The 24,384-nt window shown below is 41.3% G+C and overlaps 1 protein-coding gene across 6 annotated transcripts in view; it reads right to left on the reverse strand.

The window, feature by feature from the left end:
* Positions 1-24,384, reverse strand: part of KMT5B (lysine methyltransferase 5B) — a 52,947-nt gene that overhangs the window by 13,789 nt on the left and 14,774 nt on the right. For 3 of the 6 annotated variants that reach the window (XM_044762617.2, XM_044762615.2, XM_044762616.2), the window contains exons 2-9: positions 21,319-21,554; positions 14,422-14,569; positions 10,392-10,460; positions 5,908-6,073; positions 5,419-5,528; positions 3,826-3,992; positions 3,515-3,534; positions 3,297-3,433 (exon numbers count right to left, since the gene is read on the reverse strand). In XM_044762617.2, coding sequence (XP_044618552.1) covers positions 3,297-3,433; positions 3,515-3,534; positions 3,826-3,992; positions 5,419-5,528; positions 5,908-6,073; positions 10,392-10,460; positions 14,422-14,569; positions 21,319-21,478 — 977 coding nt within the window. In that variant the 5' untranslated portion in view covers positions 21,479-21,554. Of the gene's footprint in view, positions 1-3,296; positions 3,434-3,514; positions 3,535-3,825; positions 3,993-5,418; positions 5,529-5,907; positions 6,074-9,708; positions 9,789-10,391; positions 10,461-14,421; positions 14,570-21,318; positions 21,555-24,384 lie in introns of those variants that run through there. The other 3 variants (XM_044762620.2, XM_070488289.1, XM_044762618.2) reach the window with 3 other exon arrangements.

A 24,384-nucleotide genomic window follows, 5' to 3' on the forward strand; every position in this document is an offset into this window, starting at 1 on the left:
TTTTCCTGTGAGCTTACAGGAGCTTTCTGTTACCAGGACATTAACTCTTGGCAATATGTGTACTCCCCCCTCCAATTTATCATCCATCTTCGACTTTATTTTTGGTCATTCAAAACTTTTTTTTTTTTTTTTAAAGATTTTATTTTTTTTTCCTTTTTCTCCCCAAAGCCCTTCAGTACACAGTTGTACATTCTTCGTTGTGGGTCCTTCTAGTTGTGGCATGTGGGACGCTGTCCCAGCGTGGTTCAATGAGCAGTGCCATGTCCGCGCCCAGGATTCGAACCAACAAAACACTGGGCCGCCTGCAGCGGAGCGCGCGAACTTAACCACTCGGCCATGGGGCCAGCCCCTCATTCAAAACTTTTTATATTCACCGTTTTACTTCTTTCAAAAGATCTCCACTAGCCCAAAGTTAGACATATACTCTAATCTTTTTCTTATAGTTGTGCGTTGCATTTTTCAATTTAGCCCTTTAACCCACCTGGAATTTATCTCGCATATGGCACGAGATGGGGGCTTAGCTTGGTTGTTTTCCAGATGCACAATGAATTATATCAACACGACTTATTAAATAAATCATTTCCCCACGAGTGGTATTAGATCTCACACATACAAGACTGTATTCACGTCCTCTTATCTATGTGTCCATTTCTGGGCCAATCATCAAGTTTTGATCACTACTGTTTCATAGTCACTTTTAACACATGTTAAGGCAAATCTCCCCTAGCCATACTTCAGAAATTTTTTCTTGGCTACCACCAGACACACTTTCACATAAGCTTTAAAATACTTTGGTTCTTCATATTTTCGGTCCTTCATATAGATTGTATTCCTCAAATTTTCCAGAGTGAAATCTGCAGTACTTGCTTAAGAACATACCCCCACACTGCTGCTGTGTCAGGATGCTTATGGCCCAGAAACAAGCATGAAACGTATCGTGGACACTTCACGCAGGAGCTCAAGGCCTCTGTCAGCATTCTGTCCACGCTCTTTTCTTCACTGGGTCACCTCTTCTCATCCGCCAGCTCCTAACACTGTGTGTGTGACTGTGTGACTGTGTGTGCGTGTGTGTGTCTTTCACTGCACTGCCCTCACAGCTGGCAATGTGCTGAGCTGGCCCCGTGCTGGTCCCACATGTACCAGGCCTAACATAAAGTAACTATTCAGTTGCTCACGGACGTATAATTGAATGAGTTTCTCTGACTAGTCTCATCCTCTCACCTAATTCTGAGAAAGGCAGAAACAATTTGGTGTTCCTGAGAATTTCAAGAACATCTGTAGCTAACCTTTAAATTAAACTGCTCAGTCTGACAACCATGCCTACTGTTCTGTATTAGGCCTTTCCATCTAAAAAGGATTTGCACGTTTCTGTTTACTCCTTACACTAAGCTTGCAGAGTAGGCGGGATCTCCCCCCCCCCCCGCCCCCTCCCCGCCCTGGGCAGTGAGAAACTGAGGCCCGTGGAAGAGGGCAGATCTGCCCAAGGGCCATAAGCACAGGTGCAGTTCTAAAACAGCGGAAGAGCTGCTTCAGGGCTGGTTTGGAACCTGAGCTGTGGTGACATTTTTCAGGACAGCCTCCAAAAACTCATTCAGCGTGTCATTTGTTCCATTCATTCATTGAGTCGCCAAATATCTCTCAAGCACCTACTATGTGCCAGGCACTGTTCTGGGGATATAACAGTAAATGACAGTAAATGACACAGATAAGTCTCTGCCTTCATGGAGCTTATATTCTAATGGGAAAATAACCAAAAACCACAAAATAATTCGAGAGCTAACATTTGAGCATTCACTGTGTGCTGTTCTACGTGCTTCATGTGCAATAACACATTCAATCCTCACAGTAACCCTATGAGATAGCTTCTAACGTTACCCCCATTTTAAAGATGCGTAATTAAGGCACAAAAGCAGCCACGTTGTCCAAGATCACAGCTAACGAAAGGCAGAGTCACAGGACTGCAGCCCAGGCGGTCTGCCTCCAGATCTCAGGCACTCAACTGCTGTACTGTGTAGCTCTTCTAAAACGATTTCAAAGCATTATTCAACTATAATTAAACCACTTCATGGATTAAAGGGTCTTTTTTGTGGACTGGTCTAAGGCTTAACCAAGATTTGAATGATTTTTTATGTATAAAAACCAATTTTACCTCTCCCCTCCTATAAAAGAAGGGGCAGAAATTCAGCAGTATCCTGAACAGGTTTTCTGCCACCCTGAACGGCGAGACCTGCAATACTGGGAGGGACACCACTGGGCCAGTACCAGGACTCGGTGCCCTGCTCTCTCACAACTCAGGGGACCCGCTGGCTCCCCGGAAAGACGGGAACCAGGGCCTCTGGGATCCCCCATCTCTCCTCAGGCTAGCTGGCTGCAGGCTGGGCATTCTAAGTGGGAGAAGCAGAACTACGGGATATCTTTGCTAGGATTTGCAAAAGCAACGTGAAATGGATGAGGGCTCTGAAGTTAGGCTGACCTGGGTTCAGACACTTAAGTTTTTGCACTTGCCATGTGGGCATGTTACTAGTTCTTTCTCTCACAGGATGGCTGTGAGGACCAAAGGAGTCAGGGCTGGTAGAGTGTCCAGCACAGCACAAGGTACATAAAACGGGCTCAACAAATCCAGCTTGGCTCCGCGGTGTGGCCTATGCAAGTCTGTGCTACCCCGCAATGCGAGCCTGCCTGCAGCGCCAGCCTGGACACGCTCGTGAAGCTGCCTCAGGGAGCAAGTGTATGCAGCAGTCACCACAGTGAGTAGTGTGAACAAACAATCCTGCTAAGGCGCATCAGGGGATTTCTACAAGGGCTCCAGAATCTTGACGGGTCACAAAAAAGAATTCCTCACTAAGTGACAGAACTTGGGAATCACGAAGAGTACGTGCATCAAAACATAATTCCACAAGACACAGCTTGGTGACACACAAGACAGCTTTGGGCTTTTCACCTGACTGTCAATAGTGAACTTCACTTGCCATTTTGGGAGCAAGCCCACCCTGGCACTGTGTGTGCATGCACACGTGTGTATACAGTACTTGCCATTCTCTCCTAAGCACATCTGTATTCTAATTTACTCCTAAGAACAACAGCGGCAGTAATAAAATGTCAAAGGATCCGATGCCAGTGCCTGCACAGCTCTGTATCCTTTGATTCTGTTCATGCACGCTGTACCGGGCGTGACACTACAGAACCGAAAAGACTCTCCTCGCATGTAAACGCTGAGGAGATAAGGTGAGTTAATGCCCGCAATCACTGGGTGGTTAAAAGAATGTAAAAGCTGAGTATCTAACTTGATACTTTACCTTTCACAAGTGTAACACTCGCAGAACTCATTATTTTCTCCAAAAAACCCATCTCCATAATAACAAGAAATTTCTTCTCCAGGTTCAATATCTCTAAGAGCCTTCACACATGCCGTATCTCGACCAGTTGACACAAACTGAAATAAAGTTAATTCATTAAGAAACTCATCCTTGAAGCAGAAAGAAAATACTTGAGATAAAAAAATCTTTATGCTTACCTTACAGTTAGGTCTGCAATCTGAAAAATGTCCAAAAGATAAAGTCAATTAACTGTAGATAAGATCTGAAACACGAACAATTACAGAAATCTGAAATAAGCCTGCCATATAATCTTACAACTTTTGACAGAAGTTTAGGTCTCAAGTTAAACCACAGGGATATTTATTTTAATAAGTTTGTGGGGAAAAAAAGAATTCATACTTCCAAGCCTCCTTTAAAAGAAGGAGGAGGTTTGGCGCAGCACCCTAGGCCACTGATTTCCAGCAGTGCCGCCCCACACGAGCGCGAACACCTTAGAGACATGGCTTACCATGGTTTATAAACGCCGCAGGACCAAGCCAGAGCTGAGCACAGTTTTTCCTTGTGGAATACATGACACTGAAGTCGTTTTCTCCATGTCTAAGCAGCATGTTCTCCTCAATTTCTGAAAGTTCGGCAATACAACCCACCAGTAATTCTATTTTGTCATTTCGTTTCCTATTTAAAATATGTGATGTTAAAAATTACTAGTAATTATAAATAATCAGGCTTCTCTTAATAAAATAATCCCGTCCCGTAAACACCAGGGACAGAGAGCACCTGGCCGTGCGTATCTGGCCGACGCCCTTGGATCCCCGGAAGCCCTGCAGCCTGGGGCCACAGTTGCCCGTGCAGCTGCTTTCTCCCTGCCTGAGACAGGAACTCTGCTACCTGTCTCTGACTCCCCCGCAGCACCTAGCATAGTGTCTTGCAAGCAGAAAGGACTCAAAAACCTGCTGCACTGAATTCAACCTGCTGATAATGGATGAAGGAAACAGAGACAGGTAGTAGCAGAGGGCCACGAGGCCCCAGAATTAGGAGGCCCCCTCCAGAGCAGCACCATCCAACAGAAATGCAATGCAAGCCAAACTCCGACCTTCAATGTTCTAGTAGCCACATCAAGAAAGTAAAGAGAAAACAAGTGAAATTACTTTTAGTAACATATTTTAACCCAGCAGATAATTCAACAGGTAATGAGAGTAAGAAATATTAATAAGAAAAACAATTTAATATGAAATAGGGCATGTTTATCACATTTATAACACAATTCAGACTAGCCACATGTCAAGGGCTCCATAGCCACACGTGGCTGATGGCTACTGCACTGGACAGCGCGGCCCTAGAACCCAAGGCCTCAAGCCTCCATTCCCATCTACAACTCAGGGAGCCGCGGGAGCTGAGGAGCAGGCTTGATACCACCCCAAGGCAAACACCGCACACGCGCGAACACACACACACACATGCACCCAAGAGGCCTGGGGGCGGGGAGTGCTCCTTGCCCATTCCATTTGCAGGTACCTGACCCTAAACTTTCTGCTATAAAAATATTGGGGGTGGTATTCGAGAGGGGTTCCATCTCTCTTCTGGGAGATAAGGTAGGGAACAGGCATTCAAGGACAGCTAAAATCACATATTCTCTCCTTCACACACAGCTTTTATCTCTCCGAGCTGGGCTCAACTTTATTACTTTTACTTAAGCTGGCACATACACATATACTTTTGGACGCAATGTGTTAGAAAGTTCCGCTGTGAAATTCCTGGGATCATTAAGACTTCATAGTAAACCTTTCCTCTAGGCCAGTGAAGGACTGACTCTGGAGCCAGCGTATGCCTAGCCTGTCAGCAGAGCTGTCACTGCGCAGGCATCAGACTGAGCAGAAGGAAAACGAAAAGCACTCTAGCTTAGAGACACGAGCTGGTTTAACTCAGACTTCCAATCTCACTGTCCTGACCCCATTCGCCGGGCCAAGGCGCTGGCTGGGCTGGCTCCTTTAGTGACCTCTGGCTTCATTCCTCCCCACAACTTTCTTAGCACTTCAACAGTAATTTAAGGGAGAACTTTAAATAAAATTACTTTATGAATTTACACTAGTATAATAGTTACCACTCTTTTGTTGCAACTATTTTGGCTCCATTTTGTTCTGATGAGTATCTATTACAAGGCAATATTTCAAATCCACTGTCAGTTGCAAACATTCGCAAGTAAATAAATACCTAAAAATAGGAAAAAAATTCGTATTAACTTTGTTTTCTTTATCCTGCTAGACTTTTTTAGAATTCACCACCAACAATTAAAACATTTATGATCATAAGTAACAAATCTTATTGTTATTTTAAAATTTCGTGTATTTGAGCGCCTAATGGCTTGGCTATATTACTCTAAAAGTTCACAATAAATTTCACTGACAGACGACAAAGCTTTCTCTTTGGATAGTCATACAAATGATCTCACGTGTTATCAGACCTTCACAGCGATCAGTTTTATGAAAAACTGATGTACAGTTTCAGTGTTCACTCAAGCTTAGGCTTCAGTTTCCTTCACTCTCATCCAAACAGATAAACACAGTAGCGTTAACCTCATCACTAAACCTACATGTTCCTTGAACAGCTTCTCCTGCGTTTTGTTCTTGTTGAGAAAATAGTGACGCGCCCATTCGCCTGAGGTCAAACATTTGAAGGCTTTCTCCAAGTGCTCATCTTTCTTAAAACGTTCAATTACTTCCTTCAGTTCTTCTTGCCTTCCTTTAATAGGCCGAAACCTGAAAGAAATCAAAACAGTAACTTTAGTGATGTGCCATCCTCCTTGGGCCACTGCTAAGAGATCCGGAGAAAGAGGTAATAACCTAAAAACAGCCAGACCTCACAAAGGAGAACAGTCAATAACCTTCATAATTACTGCTCAAGAAATACTGATCACCAGGAAATATAACTTTTGTATCTTCAAACTGTATTTCATATTTTTATTTCACTGTTATCTCATTGACTGAGAGGTGACCAGCTGTCTGATTCAGGCTTCTACTAGTCCTCTACTTTGGAAGGCACAAAATGAAAGACCTAGAATAGAGCTTGTCTAGTCGAGAGTTAGAACGACAAGAATTCTGTAAAACATGCAGAATCGAGCCAGAGGAATGCAAGGCAATGAGCTTCAGAAGAATGAAGAAGCAAACAAAACCATGCCATAAACAAAAACATTCTCTATGCACAGACAGAAAAACCCCAAAATAAGCATCCCAACAAGGCTTGAAATGCCTCGATGTGCCACACCCGTGCCAAATTAATCTTTGCCAACTGCATTCAGAGAACGAGGAGAGCACACAAAGCGTGACTCCAGCAGTGACACTGCTGTCCTGGCGACGTCAGGAAAACTGCTGGGGTAGAATCTCAGATGGCTTCTCCTGTGAAATCAGCTCTAACGACTTGGGAACGTCGCATCGCTAGGCATACTCTAACACACAAGACCATCACGGGCCAAGTACCCCCCGTTCTAAAGCTGTGTTCTCAATGAAACATGGGTACTATGTTTAAAGGTACTTGGATCTTAATTTCAAAATTTCTTCTCATGTCAATTTCATGTGGCTTATTTTCCCAAATAAAGTATTGGTTTTTTTCTGAAACACCCAACAACAAAAAAAGGAATTACAGGTTGCTATTCAAATAAAATACATTAAGAAAAAATATTAGTGGCTCAGGAGAAAAAGAATTTGCATCTTACTCGAACATTTAAAACTGCACATCTCATAAACCCGAAAATGCTAAAACTGAGATCAGATCTAGCACAAAGTTCAGCAGAGGACGCATTCAAGCAGAATTTTTTCTTGTAGATAAGCTATCACAAATGTATTCATAACATTTCAGTAAGATTTTAAGCCACAATATTTCACCCAGGATTCTCTATTAGGTGCTGTGTGCACAGGTGCTATGGTGAAAAATAGGAGAGTGAAGACGTGGTCACTGTTCGTGAATGGAAAATTTAATTGGGACTAAAAGACACATACATGCACCAAATAGTTAAGCAAAGCATCAATATGCAAACGCATGTTATCATGGCACAAACCACGCTGCTCCAGCACTTTAAAGTATGGAAATTATAACCAAGGTGTAAGATTTATTGGGAAGGGGTTTTGGAGTTGACATTGATACGGGCAATGAGGAAAGTGGAAAATTCAGCTTTCTAAAGAAAAAGCAGAATATTACTAGAGGCAGGAAAGAATCAAAAGAAGGCAGGCACAGTGAGAGGAAGTCTCAGCAGAGGATCTTAATAAGGCTGGATTCAAAGAGAGGAACAGGGGCCGAGGGCGTCAGCTGCCTAATAACAGAAAAGGAAAGAGCTAGAACAAGGGAAAGGGAAGCTATGAGGTCCAGAACAGGTGTAACACTGTTGGCTGGACAGGGTCTCTAGAGGACTCAGGTATTTTCACGCACGCTGACGCCTCTAGGGATGTGCTGACTGCACACTGCAGCTTCAGCAAGCTCTCACGGCTACGAAGAACTACCTGGAAGGGTTCCAACACATCCTGGACAGATGAGCTGAAAAAATGGACGACGCCCTGCTTCCCACCTCAATCAGTAACCACACCAGCCCTCACGACAGGTGAGTGGGAGCCCTTTAAACAATTCAGAATGTCTTTAAGTGCCAAAATGTGGTGTCAGAGAACCACCACTAAAATAATTTAAGGATTTGCAAATTGTGGAAGTATCCAAACTTCCATACAGTTATAGTATTAAACTACTTACTTGTCACCACAGTGATTCTGTCAAGACTGGGTTTCTTTAAGAAACTCAATCTAAAGCCTTCTCGCGGCATCCCTACACTACGGGGTTATCTGCGTAAACAGACACATAAGCCAACCGAGCAGCCGTTAGCCAAGGCGCATCACCGCAAGCAATGCAAAATACGAAACGCGGGAAACTAATAAGCTATGCTTTGTGCAATAAATGAAAAAGCGAGAGTTCACTCTGGAAAACATGATGAATAATCCATGACGTTCAGTGGCAGGGCTACAAACGACAGAAAGAGCCAAGCAACCTTGACATGTTTAATGTCGAACTGACCAATGGTGACACTCTATTTTAAAACAACTGCACGGCTCAACACCTGAGAAAGCAAGTCAGAGGCAGAGGCGAACTCCCCGAGCTCTTCAGAGCACGACAGACAGCGAAGGGCAGGCCCAGACGGACACTGGCTCCTCCTTACAGGCTGCATGCGGGCTCTCCACCTCCCGAGGCATGTTTCTTCCTATCTAAAAATGCCACTCAGCTCTCCCTAGTTTTGTCTACTCTTTGTTCACGATGCCAAACAAATGACATGCTAAACACCAACACAAGATGACCAACTCTTGACTTCGCAATATTCTGCCCTCCATGTTTCCGGTGCTGACTTTCGTTTCTGCTTTCCTGATTTCTATTGCCTCAAACCCAAACAAAACCCTGAAACTGCCCCTTGCTACCCACCAGCAAGAACCTCCGTCTCACTTAAATGTGATGTACTGTCAAAACTTACTGTCACAGTTGGCTGCTATAGGCGTGAAATGAGAGTGAGGCAAAGGAGGAAGAAAGTGGTTCTGGGTGCAGACAGGAAGAGGGGAGAGTTGTTTTTGATAATCCTACAGAAGTGCATCAAAATCACCTGGCTGACAGTTCAAGTCAAATCCCATTACAACAAATACTGCAGGGAAATAAGAATTATTTAATAGCATGAGATTGTTACAACTATTAGGGCCAGAGGACAAGGCACTGAGGACCTTAGAAAAAATTAAAGTAATTTTCTATGATTGAGTAGAAAAATACCCTCTTGTCCTCTCCTTAATGATAATCACTCTAAATCTCCCTTGCAAATTGCAAAAAACTATCTTGACACCACGGTTCTTAAAGCAAGAAGAAAATTTAGAGTATCTAAAAATAACACCCTTGCTCCATAAATGAGGAAAATCAGGCCCAATGAAGGCTAATTAGTGGAAGGCCTGGGACTATTACCCAGGCTTTTCTTGATGTCGCTCTCTTATCTGGACCATGAGGGCCCTCTTGTGTCCCTTCATGATTAGAATAGGATTTGACTTGCGTTTGCCACTGAGAACCAGCACTGAGCCCAGCCAGAGACAGCACTGGCTGGTACACTGATGATACAGCGACAGGAGTGGATGCAAATACACACTTTGAAATTTAGTACTTGGGGGTGGCGTGGCAGGGGAGGCAAGAGAAACAGGTATTTGGCATTTCCAAATCAATATATGCCCGTCCTCCCTCTCTTAATACAAAACTTGCAACTTCAAAAAAACCAAACATTTTTCTCTTCCCACACCTCTGATCAATAGGTGATTTAAGAAATAAAAATACATCATTTACAATCATTTATTATTAGAAGGGGCAGAAAACATGAATGCACACTCCCACACACCTGTTCCCCACTCTTTCCAGAGACTGACTTCCCAGGTTTTCTTGCTATTTGGTTTTTCTGTTTCCAAACCCAAGAGACCACTGTGGCAATGAAGAAAAGTTGTAGATTTGTATTAGCTGTACTACTGTGCCCTTCCATTAGCATGCACAGTCAAGAGCTGACTGGAGGGGCGGGGAAAGAGGAGGGGGACAGAAAAAAGGGAGCAAGGGAAGGAGAGAGGAAGAGAGAGAAAAACGCTCAAATATTTAAGATATAAAATAAGAAAACCATGAGGCAACATTGCGAACACATTTCCACCTTTGAAGAAAGTTTAATGGCAAACTGACAGTTCGAAGAAGCTGAGAGGAGTCATGCTAAAACCACAGCTCTTCATTCCTTCGGGACCTGGAAATAAACAACAACCGGAAACATACCTGGCTGAGTCCTGCAATCAGTGCTCAGCTAATCCATGGAGTGACTGCTGATCTTTGGATGAATGATTTCTCTTAAAATTACCCTGTTATGGAGTACAAGTGGTTTTTTAAATACAGCTATCACCAAGACCAAACTCTTTTAAAAGGTTTGCAAAATGTTCTAAAAATCGTGTTTATGCTGCACCTCCAATTACTCAACATAAAGAACATTACAAAGGCTGAAACAGGTTAGCTGGTATCTTATTATTGTTTGTAATGCACTCTACCTACCTCACAGGGTTGTTGTGAGGAAAACTGTCAGATTTTGAAAAATGCCTTGAGCTCCTCGAAGGAAAGGCGCTATATAAATGCAAAAACAAACAACAAAAATAAAAAACTATTTGTATAATTTGTACTTGTAATTTCTAAGCAGACTTACAATATCAGTTGTAGCAGAAATCCTCAAACCACTGTGATATCCAAGAACTTTGTGGAGACACGGGTAGGCTCAGCATAACAAAAGCCAGGCTGCTAAAATTCTTTCCTTCCCATACAACATCATTTCACCCTTGATTATATTAAGTTAGAAGATCTCAAATGTCTTCATGTTTCCTATCAAGCATTTAATTTTCAAGTGACATTTAAAGTGATTTATAAATTCATATCCAACAGTGAGTATGAATAATCAAATGCATAAATAAGTAAAATAAAGATGATGGTTACAGTAGTGGAAGGATGAGTCAGTACTGTACTGGCTGGAGTTCGGATTACGAAAGTCAAGAAAAGCTCCAAAGAAGCAGCGCCCTGAGCTGACTCTCCTCATTTCTTTATGTCATTTCCCACGCGGCTCACCGCTCACTCGGGTCTCCCATCCTCAGGACACTGAAATCTCTGGGTCTGCAGCCCCAACAAGGGGGCACTACTGAAACAGCCACCCTTGTTTTACAACCTCCATCTCCCCGCTCGCCTTTGGAAAAATCAGAGGTATTACTAACGATGCTTCTCTGATTAAAAGAATTTAAGTTTTATAATTGACAAGTCAACTAAATCTAATTATTTCCCAATAAATTAAAATTACTATTTTGTTTATACTATTTCGAGGTATTCATGCTACAATTCTGCCTTAATTGTTAGTAAATTTAGGGACACATTGAGATCAAAACACAGGCATTCATAATATAGCTAATTTGGGAAGTTTGCAAATCATTAACCGTCTACTGTTTCAGAACACTGTTTCTGACGGTACACTGAAAAAAGGAGAAGGGAGGAAAAACGGCATAAAAAAAGAGAAACTAAAAATGACAATCAAATTACAGATGTATAAATGTAAGAACCAAGAGACCACTTATACAAGTAACAGACAGACAGCTTGGAGAATTAACATCCAAGCTCCAATCACATCTTCCAGTCACTTCTTTTGCACTCCAAAAAGAGAGAAGGCCATCAGCTAATGATTTCAGAAATGTTTATGGTTATTCAAATGAAGTACTACAGATTTTCCTTATTTTCTATAAAAAATATCTTTGAAAATGATCTAAGTCAACATTCTAGTAGATTCTTGCTTAAAAGATGAAGAACTAGAAGCGATAGTTTTACTTTCAAATGAGTCCACTAAGATTCAATGAAAATGTCTACCTTGAATCAAGATTAACCAGCTTCAGGAATAAAGTTTCTGTGTATTGCTCAGGCCAGCTTATAAGAGGGTCTGTGAGAATCCCTGACGCAGGTGCGTCTGGGGCCAGGCGGAGAGCACTCCTGCTGGCAATGTCAGCGCTCAACCACACTGGCCTAGAACGCCGACGTTGCTGCCGAACCCCCCGGCCTGACCAGCAGGCGGGACGTGCGACACCAGCAATGGCTATTTCAGGACGGTATGAGCAGAACTAAATGTTGCCCCGAAAAATATGAATGTTTTCTTCTGAATGTTTAACTTGGTTCAACCAGTTTTAATTTTAGATCCTTCAATTTCTAATCATAAGAAATTTTATGTGCTGGATGCATTTTAAATTGGGGGTACTTGGATATAGTAAGGTCTTAAGTTTCAATAATATTATAATAGTAATATTTGTGTGGTAATCCTCAACTTTACATTTTAGGACTACATGTTTCTAAGGGAGCCCTCGGAAACTTCTGATACGGAACTTTTTATCCACTTGTCATACCACAGTGAAGCTCAGCAGGCCAGAGGGTTTAGGACCTTGCCATCCCAAGGGGAGTCGGAGCTCGTTAGAAATGCAGAATCTCAGGCCCCAGCCCACTGCTACTGAATCAGAACCTGTATCTTAACAAGATTCTCCAAGTGACTCATATATAAATTATGAGAAGTACTTGTCCAGGAGGACATTTATAGAAAATAAGTTGTCTTTTATTTTTTTCCTCCTCAAAGCCCCAGTGCATGGCTATATATCCTAGTTGTAGGTCCTTCTAGTTCTATGTGAGCCGCTGCCACAGCATGGCTACTGACAGACGGATAGTGTGGTTTCTCAACGGGGAAACGAACCCAGGCCACTGAAGAGGTGAGTGCTGAACTTTAACCACTAGGCCATCAGGTCTGGCTCGAGTCATGTCTTTGCAGAAGCCAATAACAGGCAACCCTTCACCCTCTGCAAGAGCCAAAGGATGGGGGTTCTGAATACATGGAGGTCTTTCCTGGGCCACTCAATTTTGAAGAATTGCTTTCTAAAATGGTTTATATGCTTCCATACTTCAGTATACAAGGCATAATGAACATAATTTAACTCTTTCTTGATGTCTTCAGGTGGTAATATCCTGAATGCCACTAGACTGTTACGCGAAACAGTGATTCACATTTAAAAAAGGCTAAAGAGTAACTTAAATACTATCAGGATCCTCTAGGGGGAGAATGAGCATTGGTCTCATGTTTACTGGGAGAAAATGAAAATTGACTTAAAATAATGCAAGCCAGATTTTCTTTCTTTGGTGAGGAAGATTGGTCCTGAGCTAACACCTGTTGCCAATCTTCCTTTTTTTGCTTGAGGAAGCCTTTGCTGAGCTAACACCTGTGCCAATCTTCCTCTATTTTTTGTGGGATGCCACCACAGCATGGCTGCAGGCTAGATTTTATTGGACACTAGGGCATCTGCTGATTTTCCAGAGAACAGCCATCCATTTGCCTATGTACAAAATTTAGATGGCTGCTCCTCTGATGGCAGGAAACTATTTAAACCATCTCTCAAGTCCATTCTAACTTTTCACTTCATTTTAGTAAGTAGAGATATATGATGACAGGAAATTATATGAAAATACCAAAGGCACATTTTTACCTGAATTCGTTCTTTCTGGATTTAGAATTGATAACTGAATCATACAGTATCTTGTTTTAATTCTAGCAAGGGACAGAATTAAAAGGGGGAAAAATGGATGCAAGATTTTCTTCTAAGCATCTCTATTCACCAACTCTTACCTTCCCCCCAACTAATCAGTGGTGACTATCCAGCTGGCAATCAAGTCCCTCCAGGGGCTGGAGTCACTGACACTAACGCTACAAACACCAATGCCGCGTAAGAGGGAACAGTGGCCCCGAACTCGTTCTGCATTCTGAACCCCCACTGTCATGCTTTCCCACCAGACTTGCAAAGCCTTTGCCATGGAGGCTGAGAGAGAAAGAACGTCATAGAGTTCTAACTTGCTGTTCTGCGGTGGTCAATCATGACATTATCTAAGGGACTTTTGTGGGGAAGATGATGTTTAAGGGAATTTGAATAAGAAATTTAAAGGGTGACAGATTTCAAGAGCAATGTAAACATATTTTATATAGATGGCATTTGATAAAGCAGTTACTCATCTATTTTATCTGTATACTGAATATAAGCACATCTTTAAAAATATTCACTCACTTAGAATGATTAGCTGAATCTCAGAGATTAAACACAACGGCAAAATTCCCTACATACACTGGCAATTATTTAAAAGAAGAAAAGTCTGTAATAAAATCATGAAAAAAGCTGATGTAACCTAATTAAGCAGGAAAAAAAGCATGTACATTTTCAAGGTTTTACATGATACGTGTGGATTTTTCTTTCAGCTAATTCTCACCAACATTTCAAACAGAATATGAAGCTGCTCCTCCAGCTTTCTATTGTAATAAAAATATCTTGAGATAAAATAAAAACACAGAATTAAAACTGACAAGACTCTTAGAGGCTTTTGTTGCTTTTCTTGGCTCACACATAGAAAACCTTTCTGTAGCAAAGAACTTTCCTTTAATGTCATTTTAAATTTTGACTAAAAGTAAAATTAGCTAACTATTTTCTTAAATTTAACATCATCTGCTCCATTCAGGATAAAGACTTAAAATTACCTAGTATTCATTTTGTGTGTTTGAAAACCTAAATAGGGATCAAGAACCAAACTGGTTGCTAGGTCATCATTTTCACAGAGTTCCTTGGCAGACATTCCAGAAGATGGTACATATCGACTCTGTCCTTCAAATCCTGAATTACCATTACCTGTGAAAAGAAAAAGAAAGAAAAGTAACTCAAATTGAAAACTACTTAAATCTACCTTAAAAACCTTTAGCTTCACTGCCCATTCAAGCTAGTAAACAAGAATTGAAATAACTTATTTCAATCAGTTTTAGTACTTAAGAACTGAGTACCTTTTGCATAAACCAAATGCAGTAAACTAACCCAATTATTGAGAGGATTTGGGTGATTCGGCAGATGATGTCACCCACGATCAGAGTCTGGGGAGCTGCGAGACTGGCTCAGATGCCTTATTCGCCCCTCCAAGGAAGAGGTGTGAAAAAGGGACGGGTGGATGTTCATTACTGCAGCAGGACAGCACAAAGGGCCATTACAGAGAGGGCTGGGGTGAGGGGAAGTAGGAGGAACACCAGACACTCCGCAGTAAGTGCCGGAAGAGGAGATCTCAAGTACCAAAAGGAGTCCCGAGGAGGTAACTTGAGCTTCCGGCTTTGGTGCAGATGAGTGATTACTATCCAGGCTTTGCGGGTAACCGAGGCCCAGAGGTTAAGAAACTTGCCTATGATTACAGAGTGACGTAGGAGAAGTGGGAAAAGGGGGAGAGAGAGAACGATAGGCCTATTTCCAACTGACCTATTTGAAACAGATTTTGAATGAATGGATAAAAATAGGGAAGCGACTGAAATATATAATTGAAGCAACTGGGTTTAACTCCAGAAGAAAGGAGTACAGAGGAAAGGTAGGCCAAATTTGCATGGATGGCGTTTCACCAGTGCCGATGTAAGTCTGATGTCTGTCAGTGACAGTTTTTCATGGAGTCAGCACATACAATTTAGAGAACACCAGCATATGACTTCAAGCCTCTCAAAATTAAGATGGGGAAGAATGAAAGACACAGTGAGAGGTGTAACCTTTCTTTCATCCACTCTTTCAAAAAACAAAATAAAGACTTATATGAAAGTCCCTGCCAAAGGGCAGGTACACGTTTTGCAATCAAATTATTTTCACGTAGGTATGTGAAAAGTTAGCAAAGTCCTTATATTTTCTATAACTGTTTTATTGAAATATAATTCACACACAATTCGCCCACTTAAAATGTACAATTCAGTGGGTTTTAATATATTCAGAGAATTGCGTAACCATCAGCACCATCAATTTTGGAACATTTTCATCACCCCAAAAGAAACCCCATGCCCTTGAGCAGTCACTATCCATCCCCCCCTCCACCCGCCCCCAGCCCCTGGCCACCACTAACCTACTTTGTGTCTCCGAGCATCTGCCTAGCCTGAGGCTTTCACATGGACAGAGTCACACAATAGGTGGTCTTTGTGACCGGCCTCTTCCAGTTAGCATGTTTCCAAGGTTCATCTATGTGCACCACGCATCAGTACTTCACTCCTCATCACGGCCAAACAATATTCCATTGTACGGATAGACCACGTTGTTTATTCATTTATCAGTTGAACCTTCGGGCTATTTCCACTTTTTGGCTATTACAAATAACGTTTCTATGAACATTCACGTAAAGGATTCTGTGTGTACATGTTTTCAACTGTCTTAGGTACATACCTAGGAGCGGACTTGCTGGATCATGTGGTAATTCTATGTTTAACCTTTTGAGGAAATGCCAGACTGTTTTCCAAAGTAGCTGCACCATTTTATGTTCCCAGCAGCAGCGTACGAGGGTTCCAAATTCTCCACCTCATCACCAACACTTGTATCATCTGCCCTTCTGATTCAGGAGACCCTAGTGGTTATGAAGTGGCATCTTGTGGTTCTCATTTGGATTTCCCTGATGACCAATGATTTTGAGCATCTTTTCATGTACTGGCCACTTTTATAGCTTTGGAGAAATGTCTATTCAGACCCCTTGCCCATTTTTCAATCAGAGTTTATCTTTTACTGTTGACTATGAGAGTTCTTTATATATTCTGAATACTGGTCCTTTATCAGATATGTGATTTGAAAATATTTTCTCCCATTCTGTGAATTGTCTTTTCACGTGTTCTTGATGGTATCCCTTAAAGTATAAAAGTTTGCAACTTTTAGGAATTTCAATTTATCTTGTATTTTTTCTTTTTGTGCCTTGTGCTTTTAGTGTCATATCTAAGAAACCACTGCCTAATCCAAAGTTGTGAAAATTTACGCCTAGGTTTTCTCCTAGGAGTTTTATAGTTTTAGCTTTGAATTTAGGCTTTTGATCCATCTTGAGTTCATTTTTTACACATAGTGTGAAGTCAGGTCCAACTTCATTCTTTTGCACGTGATTATCCAGTTTTCCCAGCACCACTGGTTGAAAAGACTGTTCTTCCCCCACTTAATTTTCTTGGCACTCTTGTCAAAAATATCAACTGACTGCAGAAAGGAGGGCTTATTTCTGGATTCTCAATTCTATTCCATGGATATATGTCTATCCACATGCCAATATAACACTGCTTCATTACTGCAGCTTTGGAGGAAGTTTTGAAACTGAGAATGAGTCCCCCAACTTTGTTCTCTTTCAGGATTGTTTTGGCTATTCTGGGTCTCTTGAATTTCCCTAAGAGTTTTAGGATCAGCTTGTCAATTTCTGCAAAGCAGCCAGTTGCGATTCTGAGCGAGACTGTGTTCACTCTGAGGATCATTTGGGAAGTACTGCCATCTTAACAATATTAAGTCTCCTAATCAATGAACATCAGACGTCTTTCCATTTATTTAGGTCTTCTTTAATTTCTTTCAGTAATGTTTTTTAGTTTTCAAAGTTTTACACTTTCATCATTAAATTTATTACTATTTTTTCTTTTTGATGCTATTGTAAATGAAATTGTTAATTTCATTTTGGCTTGTTCATTGCAAACGTACAGAAATACAATTGATTTTTGTATACTGATCCTGTATCCTGCAACCTTGCTGAACTTCTTTATTAGTTCTAAGCTTTTTAGTGGATTTCTTAGGATTTTCTATACAAGCAACCATGTCATCTGCAAATACATTATTTTACTTCTTCTTTTCCAATCTGAATGCCTTTTAGTTCATTTTCTTGTCTAACTGTTGTGATTAGATCTCTAGTACAATGCTGAATAGAAGTGGTGAGAACAGATATTCTTGTCTTGTTCCCGATCTTTGGGGAAAACCATTTACAGATCTTCTTCAACTAACAATGGGGTTATGTCCCGATGAACCCATCATAAGTTGAAAATATCCGAAGTCAAAAATGCATTTAATACACGTAACCTACCAAACATGATAGCTTAGCCTAATCTCCCTTAAACGTGCTCAGAACACTTATATTAGCCTACAGTTAGGCAAAATCATTTAACACAAAGCCTATTTTATAAGGAAGTGTTGAATATCTCATGCAATTTATTGAATATTGTACTGAAAGTGAAAAACAGAATGGTTGTATGGGTACAGAATAGTTTTAAACGTATCGGTAGTTTACTCTCACGATCACATGGTTGACTGGGGCTGCGGCTCAAGGCTGCTGCCTAGCATCATGAGAGTGTCATACTACATATCACCAGCCTGGCGAGAGCAAAAGACCAAAATTCAAAGTACAGTTTCTGCTGAATGCATATTACTTTCACAGCATCGTAAAGTTCAAAAATTGTAAGTTGAACCATTGTTAATTTGGGGACCACCTATAGTCTTCCATGATTAAACAGGATGTTAGTGGTGGGTTTTTCATAGATGTCCTTTATCACGTTGAGTATTCCCTTCTATTCCTAGTTTGAGTGTGTTTATCCTGAACAGGTGCTGTCAAATGCCTCTTCTGCATCAGGATGGTTGCATGGTTTTCGTCTTTCATTCTATTGATATGATGTATTACATTAATTGACTTTCAGATGTACTCCTGGAATAAATCCCACCTGGTCATGCTGTAGAATCCCTTTCATCTGTTTATGGATTTGGTTTGCTTGTATTTTGTTGATGACTCTTACATCCATATTTATTGGAGATATTGGTCTGTAGTCTTTTCTTGTGATGTCTGGTTTCAGTAGCAGTATAATGCTGGCTCCATCGAAGAACCAGGAAGTGTTCCCTTCCCTTCTATTTTTTGGAACAGCCTGTGGACAACTGGTCTTAATTCTTCTTTAAACATTTGCCATTATTTGCCAAAGACGCCATCTGGGGCTAAAATTTTCTTTGTGGGTAGTATTTTTTTTTTTTTTTTTGAGGAAGATCAGCCCTGAGCTAACATCTGCTGCCAATCCTCCTCTTTTTGCTGAGGAAGACTGGCCCTGAGCTAACATCCGTGCCCATCTTCCTCTACTTTATATACGGGACACCTACAATAGCATGGCACGCCAAGCGGTGCCATGTCCACACCTGGGATCTGAACTGGCGACCCCAGGCCGCCAAAGTGGAACGTGCAAATTTAACTGCTGTGCCACCAGGCCGGCCCCAGTAGTACTTTCTTTTAAACTACTGATTCCATTTCTTTACTCACTATAGGTTTATTCAGATTTTGTATTTCTTCTTGAATCAATTGTGGCAGTTTCTTACTTTCTAGGAATTTGTTCATTTAATCTAAGCTATCTAATTTATTGGTGCACAGTTGTTCATAGTATTGTTATAATCCTTTTTATTTCTGTAAGGCACAAGTAAGGTCCCCTTTCATTCTTGCTTCTTGAGTCTTCTCCTTTTCTTAGTCAGTCTTGCTTAAAGATTTGTCAATTTTGTTGATCTTTTCAAAGAATGAACGTCTAGCTTTGTTGATTTTCTGTTTTCTTTCTATTATTTTGTTAATTTCCACTCTATCATTTCCTTCTTTCTGCTTGCTCTGGGGTTTTGTTTGCTCTTCTTTTTCTGGTATTTTAAGGTGAAAAGGTAGGTTATTGATAGACTGTTTTCTTTTTTTAAAATATAGGTGTTCACAACTATAAATTTTCCTCTAGGCATTGCTTTAGCTGCATCCCATAAGTTTTGGTATGCTGTATGCTCATTTTAAATCATGTCAAGTAATTTCTCATTTTGCTTTTGATTTCTTCTTTAACCCATGGGTTACTTAGGAGTGTGTTAACTTTCACATATTTGTGAATTTCCCAAATTTCTGTTATTCATTTCTAACTTTACTCCATTGTGGTCAGAGAACATACACTGCATAGTTTCAATCCTTTTAAATGTACTGAGGCTAGCTGTATGGTCTACTTTATGGCCTATCCTGAAGAACATCCCACGGGCACTTGGAAGGAATGTGTATTCTGCTATTGTGGTTGTCAGGAAGAGCTGGTTTCAAGTACTGTCCAAGTCTTCTTTCTTGGTTGGTCTTCTGCCTAGTTGTTCTAACCACGATTGAAAGTGGGGTAGTGAAGTCTCCGATTACTGCTGAGTTGTCCGTTTCTCCGTCCATTTTGTCAGTTTTGCTTCGTGTATTTTGCGCCTCTGACGTCAGGTGAAGTCGCTGCAGTTTATCTAACATGGAGCACTGCTTTGTTTCTCTGCATCGTTGGCTCTCTTTTTGCACCATTCTTGCCCAATAACATTCAATGTGATGCTGTCCAGCTTCACATTTTCTGGATTTTTCCAATCTATCCCTCGAAATGTGTCTATACTTGGCAAAGTGTAGCCCACATATCAGTCATTTTCTAAATTCTTATGTACCTCCAGTAATTAAACTAATTAAGATCTTTTTGCATTATGAGGACAAAAGGAGACCAAGAGCAATTTGTTAAAAAAAAAAAAAAAAAAAAGCTTAAGAGATGCTTATTTGACTGACCAGAGCCAATGCCACTGCCATAGTCACTACATTTCTCAATTTCCCATCACATGCTAAGGGGTAAGGAGGTGTCCATGCAGAGGAGAATCCATTCAGTCCTGGGCTCTCTCCCTATTCCTCTTCCAAGCAGGGATTTCTGTCTGGTTTTTTATAGAAACAGTGACCTGATCTGATGTGGAAAGGTTAAGGGCAATCTGGGCTCAATGAATAGCATAATCCCTAAGAAGTAAAAAGCAAATGAATCAGAACTGGCACAACCTATCTCAAACTGGAGCAAACCCCAGGTTAATCCAAATCTACTGGGAGTAGGCCGGTTCCAACACAAACTACGGCTATTCAGTACTGGCTAGCTTAACCTTTGGGAAAAAAGAAATAGAGAAAGTGTCCTTAACATGGCATGCCCTTCTGGACGATCTTCATACAGCTGCCTACTCTGGTTTACACTTACCCGGGGCATTTTACTACTCTTAAAGAACTATAAAACATCTATCAAATCTACAGTTTCTCTAACGCTCAACAAGTAGCCTCATTCGCATCAGGAGGTAGAGAGGTAAAAAAGTAACTCGTTATCAACAGTGCTTCACTGTGGGCATAATCCACTGCTCACTCTATATAAAAAGAAGAAATGCTGACAATTTGTGAAGATCCTCTAAATTTCACTTATCATGTGAACAGAGTTGCCTTTATTATTCATATTACTCTGTAAGTTTTCAAAGAAATAGATAATTATACTTACATCAAATATAAAAAACAGTTTGAACTCAGAATTCAGTAGCAGTACTTTAATATTTTTGTAGAACAAATTAACCATTCAGGTATAAATGCTACAAAATATAAAGTTACGGATATAAAAAATGATTAAGGCTATTAAGCATTAAACTTGAGTTGTACACAATGTTTGATGAGAATAAAATTGATATCACTTTGAAAGAATAAAAATACTATACTGTGAACTGTGAGAACATAAACAAGCGTGTGGGAAACAACAGAGAACAGAATGCACGTGAAGAACTGGAAAGAATTCCCGCCCCTGTGACAATCAAAAGAGCGACAGGTTAGATAAGTGTGTACATACATCGGCTCGACCTCCGCTCGCCCGCGGCTCTGCCAGCCTTCACCGTGTCCTTTCCCGTGTGCTGTACTTTGGGTTGAGTCTGCTGATGGTCATTAGACAACTTGCCTCCATTTCTCCTGCCATTCACCACCATGTTCTTGGCTTCTCCCAACCACTTCATACCCACAGACAGCCTGACCCAGGTGCATTTAGTCACTCTCTTCAAATAGCTTAGAGAATAATTTCAATGTTCTCTCCTAACAGAAACAAAATATGGAAAACAAAACAAAACGGGGAGGTAAATACATAAAAGGCCATGCTACACAGACCCTTGAGAAAGATACAAAATATTAAAAGTAACTTAGTAATTCATGTTTCCACTTTTTAAAGACGACCTGGCTCCCCAGCCACGCAGCGTCATGCTGAGGTCTACAGTGCCCCTGACTCTGAGGAAGCACTCACTCCATCAAGCTCATTGCTTGTGCTTCAGACAGGGGCGGTAAATACTAAGTGCTCAATAAATAGTTGCCTTTCAGTCACCGATAAGCAGCCTCTTTGCTCCTTATTACGCTGATACCCAGGTCTACTCTAACAATCTGCTCAAACCGCATGTTTTGGTAACATTCCACCAACTTGGTGAGTAAACTGCAAGGAAGTTCTGTCTTCCGTTCTGCGGAAAGCTTAAGAGGCATCTAAGTTACGCTGTGTCCACAACAGCTCTGTTACGTCTTTGTGTTGTTGTTAGTTTGAAGTCAACATTCAAGGCATATAAGGGACCAATATTCAAATATCAAAGCATTACCCATCACGAAATGCCAGCCTTAGCACTCCTTTACAATGGCCACAAAGCTTGAGACGTCATTTGTTAATACAGAGGTATCCCTCACTATCTGAATTCTTACTAGCTGAACTTGGGAACTGAATAATTGGGACAGTGCGAGTTGCTTGGATTCACCAGGACCTTTGGAAGCGAGCGTGTAATACATTACGCCTGTTGGTAACGGAACGAGAAAAAGGATGTCCATGATATCACCTCATTACAGAATTAGGCTTTAGTGTAAATCAAACTAAAAAGGCTCTAAGACAAGAAAGCAAAAAAAAAAAAAAAATAGAACTTTAGAACTAACAGGACCTTAAGATCCTAGTACAACGCCTTCAATCTGTAGACGGCACTGAGGCCAGACAGACTGAGGTAACACGCCAATGCCACACAACCGGCCCGTGGCAGGATCAGGCACAGAGCCCAGCACTGCTGCCCAAGGCTCCCTCACCACACCAGAGGGCAACTTCCCTTATTGTTTACAAACACACAGAAAAGTATAAATGATAAATTATATTGAAGTACTCCCAGAAATGTATACCTGGACATGCCTTGAATGATACACAACACAAACGCAAAACACTAACTTTTACTTGACCTCAGATCTCTTTCATGTCACAAGAATCTTGTGTGAATTCAGAGTGGGATAAAATGTGTGTGTGAGTGATTAGGTAAAGAGGTAAAAAATACCTGGTCCATATTAAGGATACTTTTACAATTGTTCTCTAACATGTATTTTTCTCCTCGTTCTTTCACTATTTAAATTCAGTAAGTATTTCACTTTAATTGTGCTTATCTTTTGATTCTTATAGGTTTCACTAAACCCAGAATAATACCACTGCTTAAATAATAGGAAAGGGTGAGTAAAACTATTGGTACGTCAGTTATAAGCTAAAGATTTTTCAATTATTACATTTTAACAAATTAAATATAAGACCTGCTATAGATGATCAAATATCCTACATTTACACTTAGAAGAAAAGGCACAGAACTCAAGAGCAGTATACTCCTGAAGCATAAAGGCAAAGGAAGCTTGGAAAAAAGGCAATGCCCCATGACACTCTCACTTTCTCCGGGCCTGGAACCGACGACCTGGCTGGCTGGCTGGCTAACCCCTTCACGTTCCAGGAAGCCTTCCTTGCCCCTCACGCCAAATCCAGGCAGACACTGCTACGAAACTAAAGGAAAAGCCCCATGTTGCTACACAGCAATGGTGTCTGCCTCCTTAACTGACTGAGAGTTCCTGGGGTCAAGAATTTATTTTTCTTTTCTCTAGCACAGCACACAGTAGATCAGAGGCACTCAAGTGATTAAAGAATAAATAAATGAGGTTGTGGTTTAAACCACCTAACAGAAACTGTACTTCTGTATTTTTTACACTGTAAATTAAAGTGACAACCTGCCCTCTTCAAATCCTCTTCTTTCTCAAGGTGCGCGTGCTGTTAAAGGCAGCGAGAGAAGCTGCTGCGCAGGCACAGGTCCCACAGGAGTCACTGCCGCGGCCGCCAGCACCCCTGCCCCACCACTGTGCTTTCGGGACCATCCCCTAGTTCTGCAGCTCTACAGAGCAAGGACGAGAAGGACAAGGTAAAGCGCCTTTGGTCCTTTAGGAAACCCATCTCAAGAATGCCCACATGTGACACACAACTTAGGGATAATGACTCAAGAATGTGTTTTTAAGATTATTCAGAGCCCTAATATTCCTCAACAAGACATGAAATGTAACTATCCAGAACAGAAAAGAGCAACACAGCCTGAGACAGAATTAAGAGACAAAAGAAACAGCAAGTCATCTCCCCACAGAGAATCCTTAAGTGCTAACCGAGATGCCCACTCAGGGAGAAACAGCAGAGAAGGTGGGATGAGAGCCCACCCGGGTTTCAGTGAGCCCTCCAGGTGATTCTGCCGCCAGCTCCAGCGTGAGAACCTCTGTTCCAAGTTACTCATCCAGTCACCTGACCACCGTTAGCGCGAAGAACAGATGCCAACACTTTAAGAAAAATGATGGCATAAAAAATTTTAATTTGAGGAAATTATACCTATCAATCTAATTTTTTTCCTAAGAATTACAAAAAGCTCACCAATAAATCATTTCAGCGGCACATTTCAGCGCAGTTTATGGAACTCAGACTGAGATCCACTCTAACGTATACATAATTACAACTACACGTGCGTGAATGACCCAAGGCGGAGCAAACGCATAACCCGGGCCTCACTCACATCGCGGTCAACTGATACGATTTTGCTTCACCTTAGGGGGCGCCAGT

This window comes from Equus asinus, chromosome 17 (genome assembly GCF_041296235.1).
Source record: "Equus asinus isolate D_3611 breed Donkey chromosome 17, EquAss-T2T_v2, whole genome shotgun sequence".
NCBI lineage: Eukaryota > Metazoa > Chordata > Mammalia > Perissodactyla > Equidae > Equus > Equus asinus.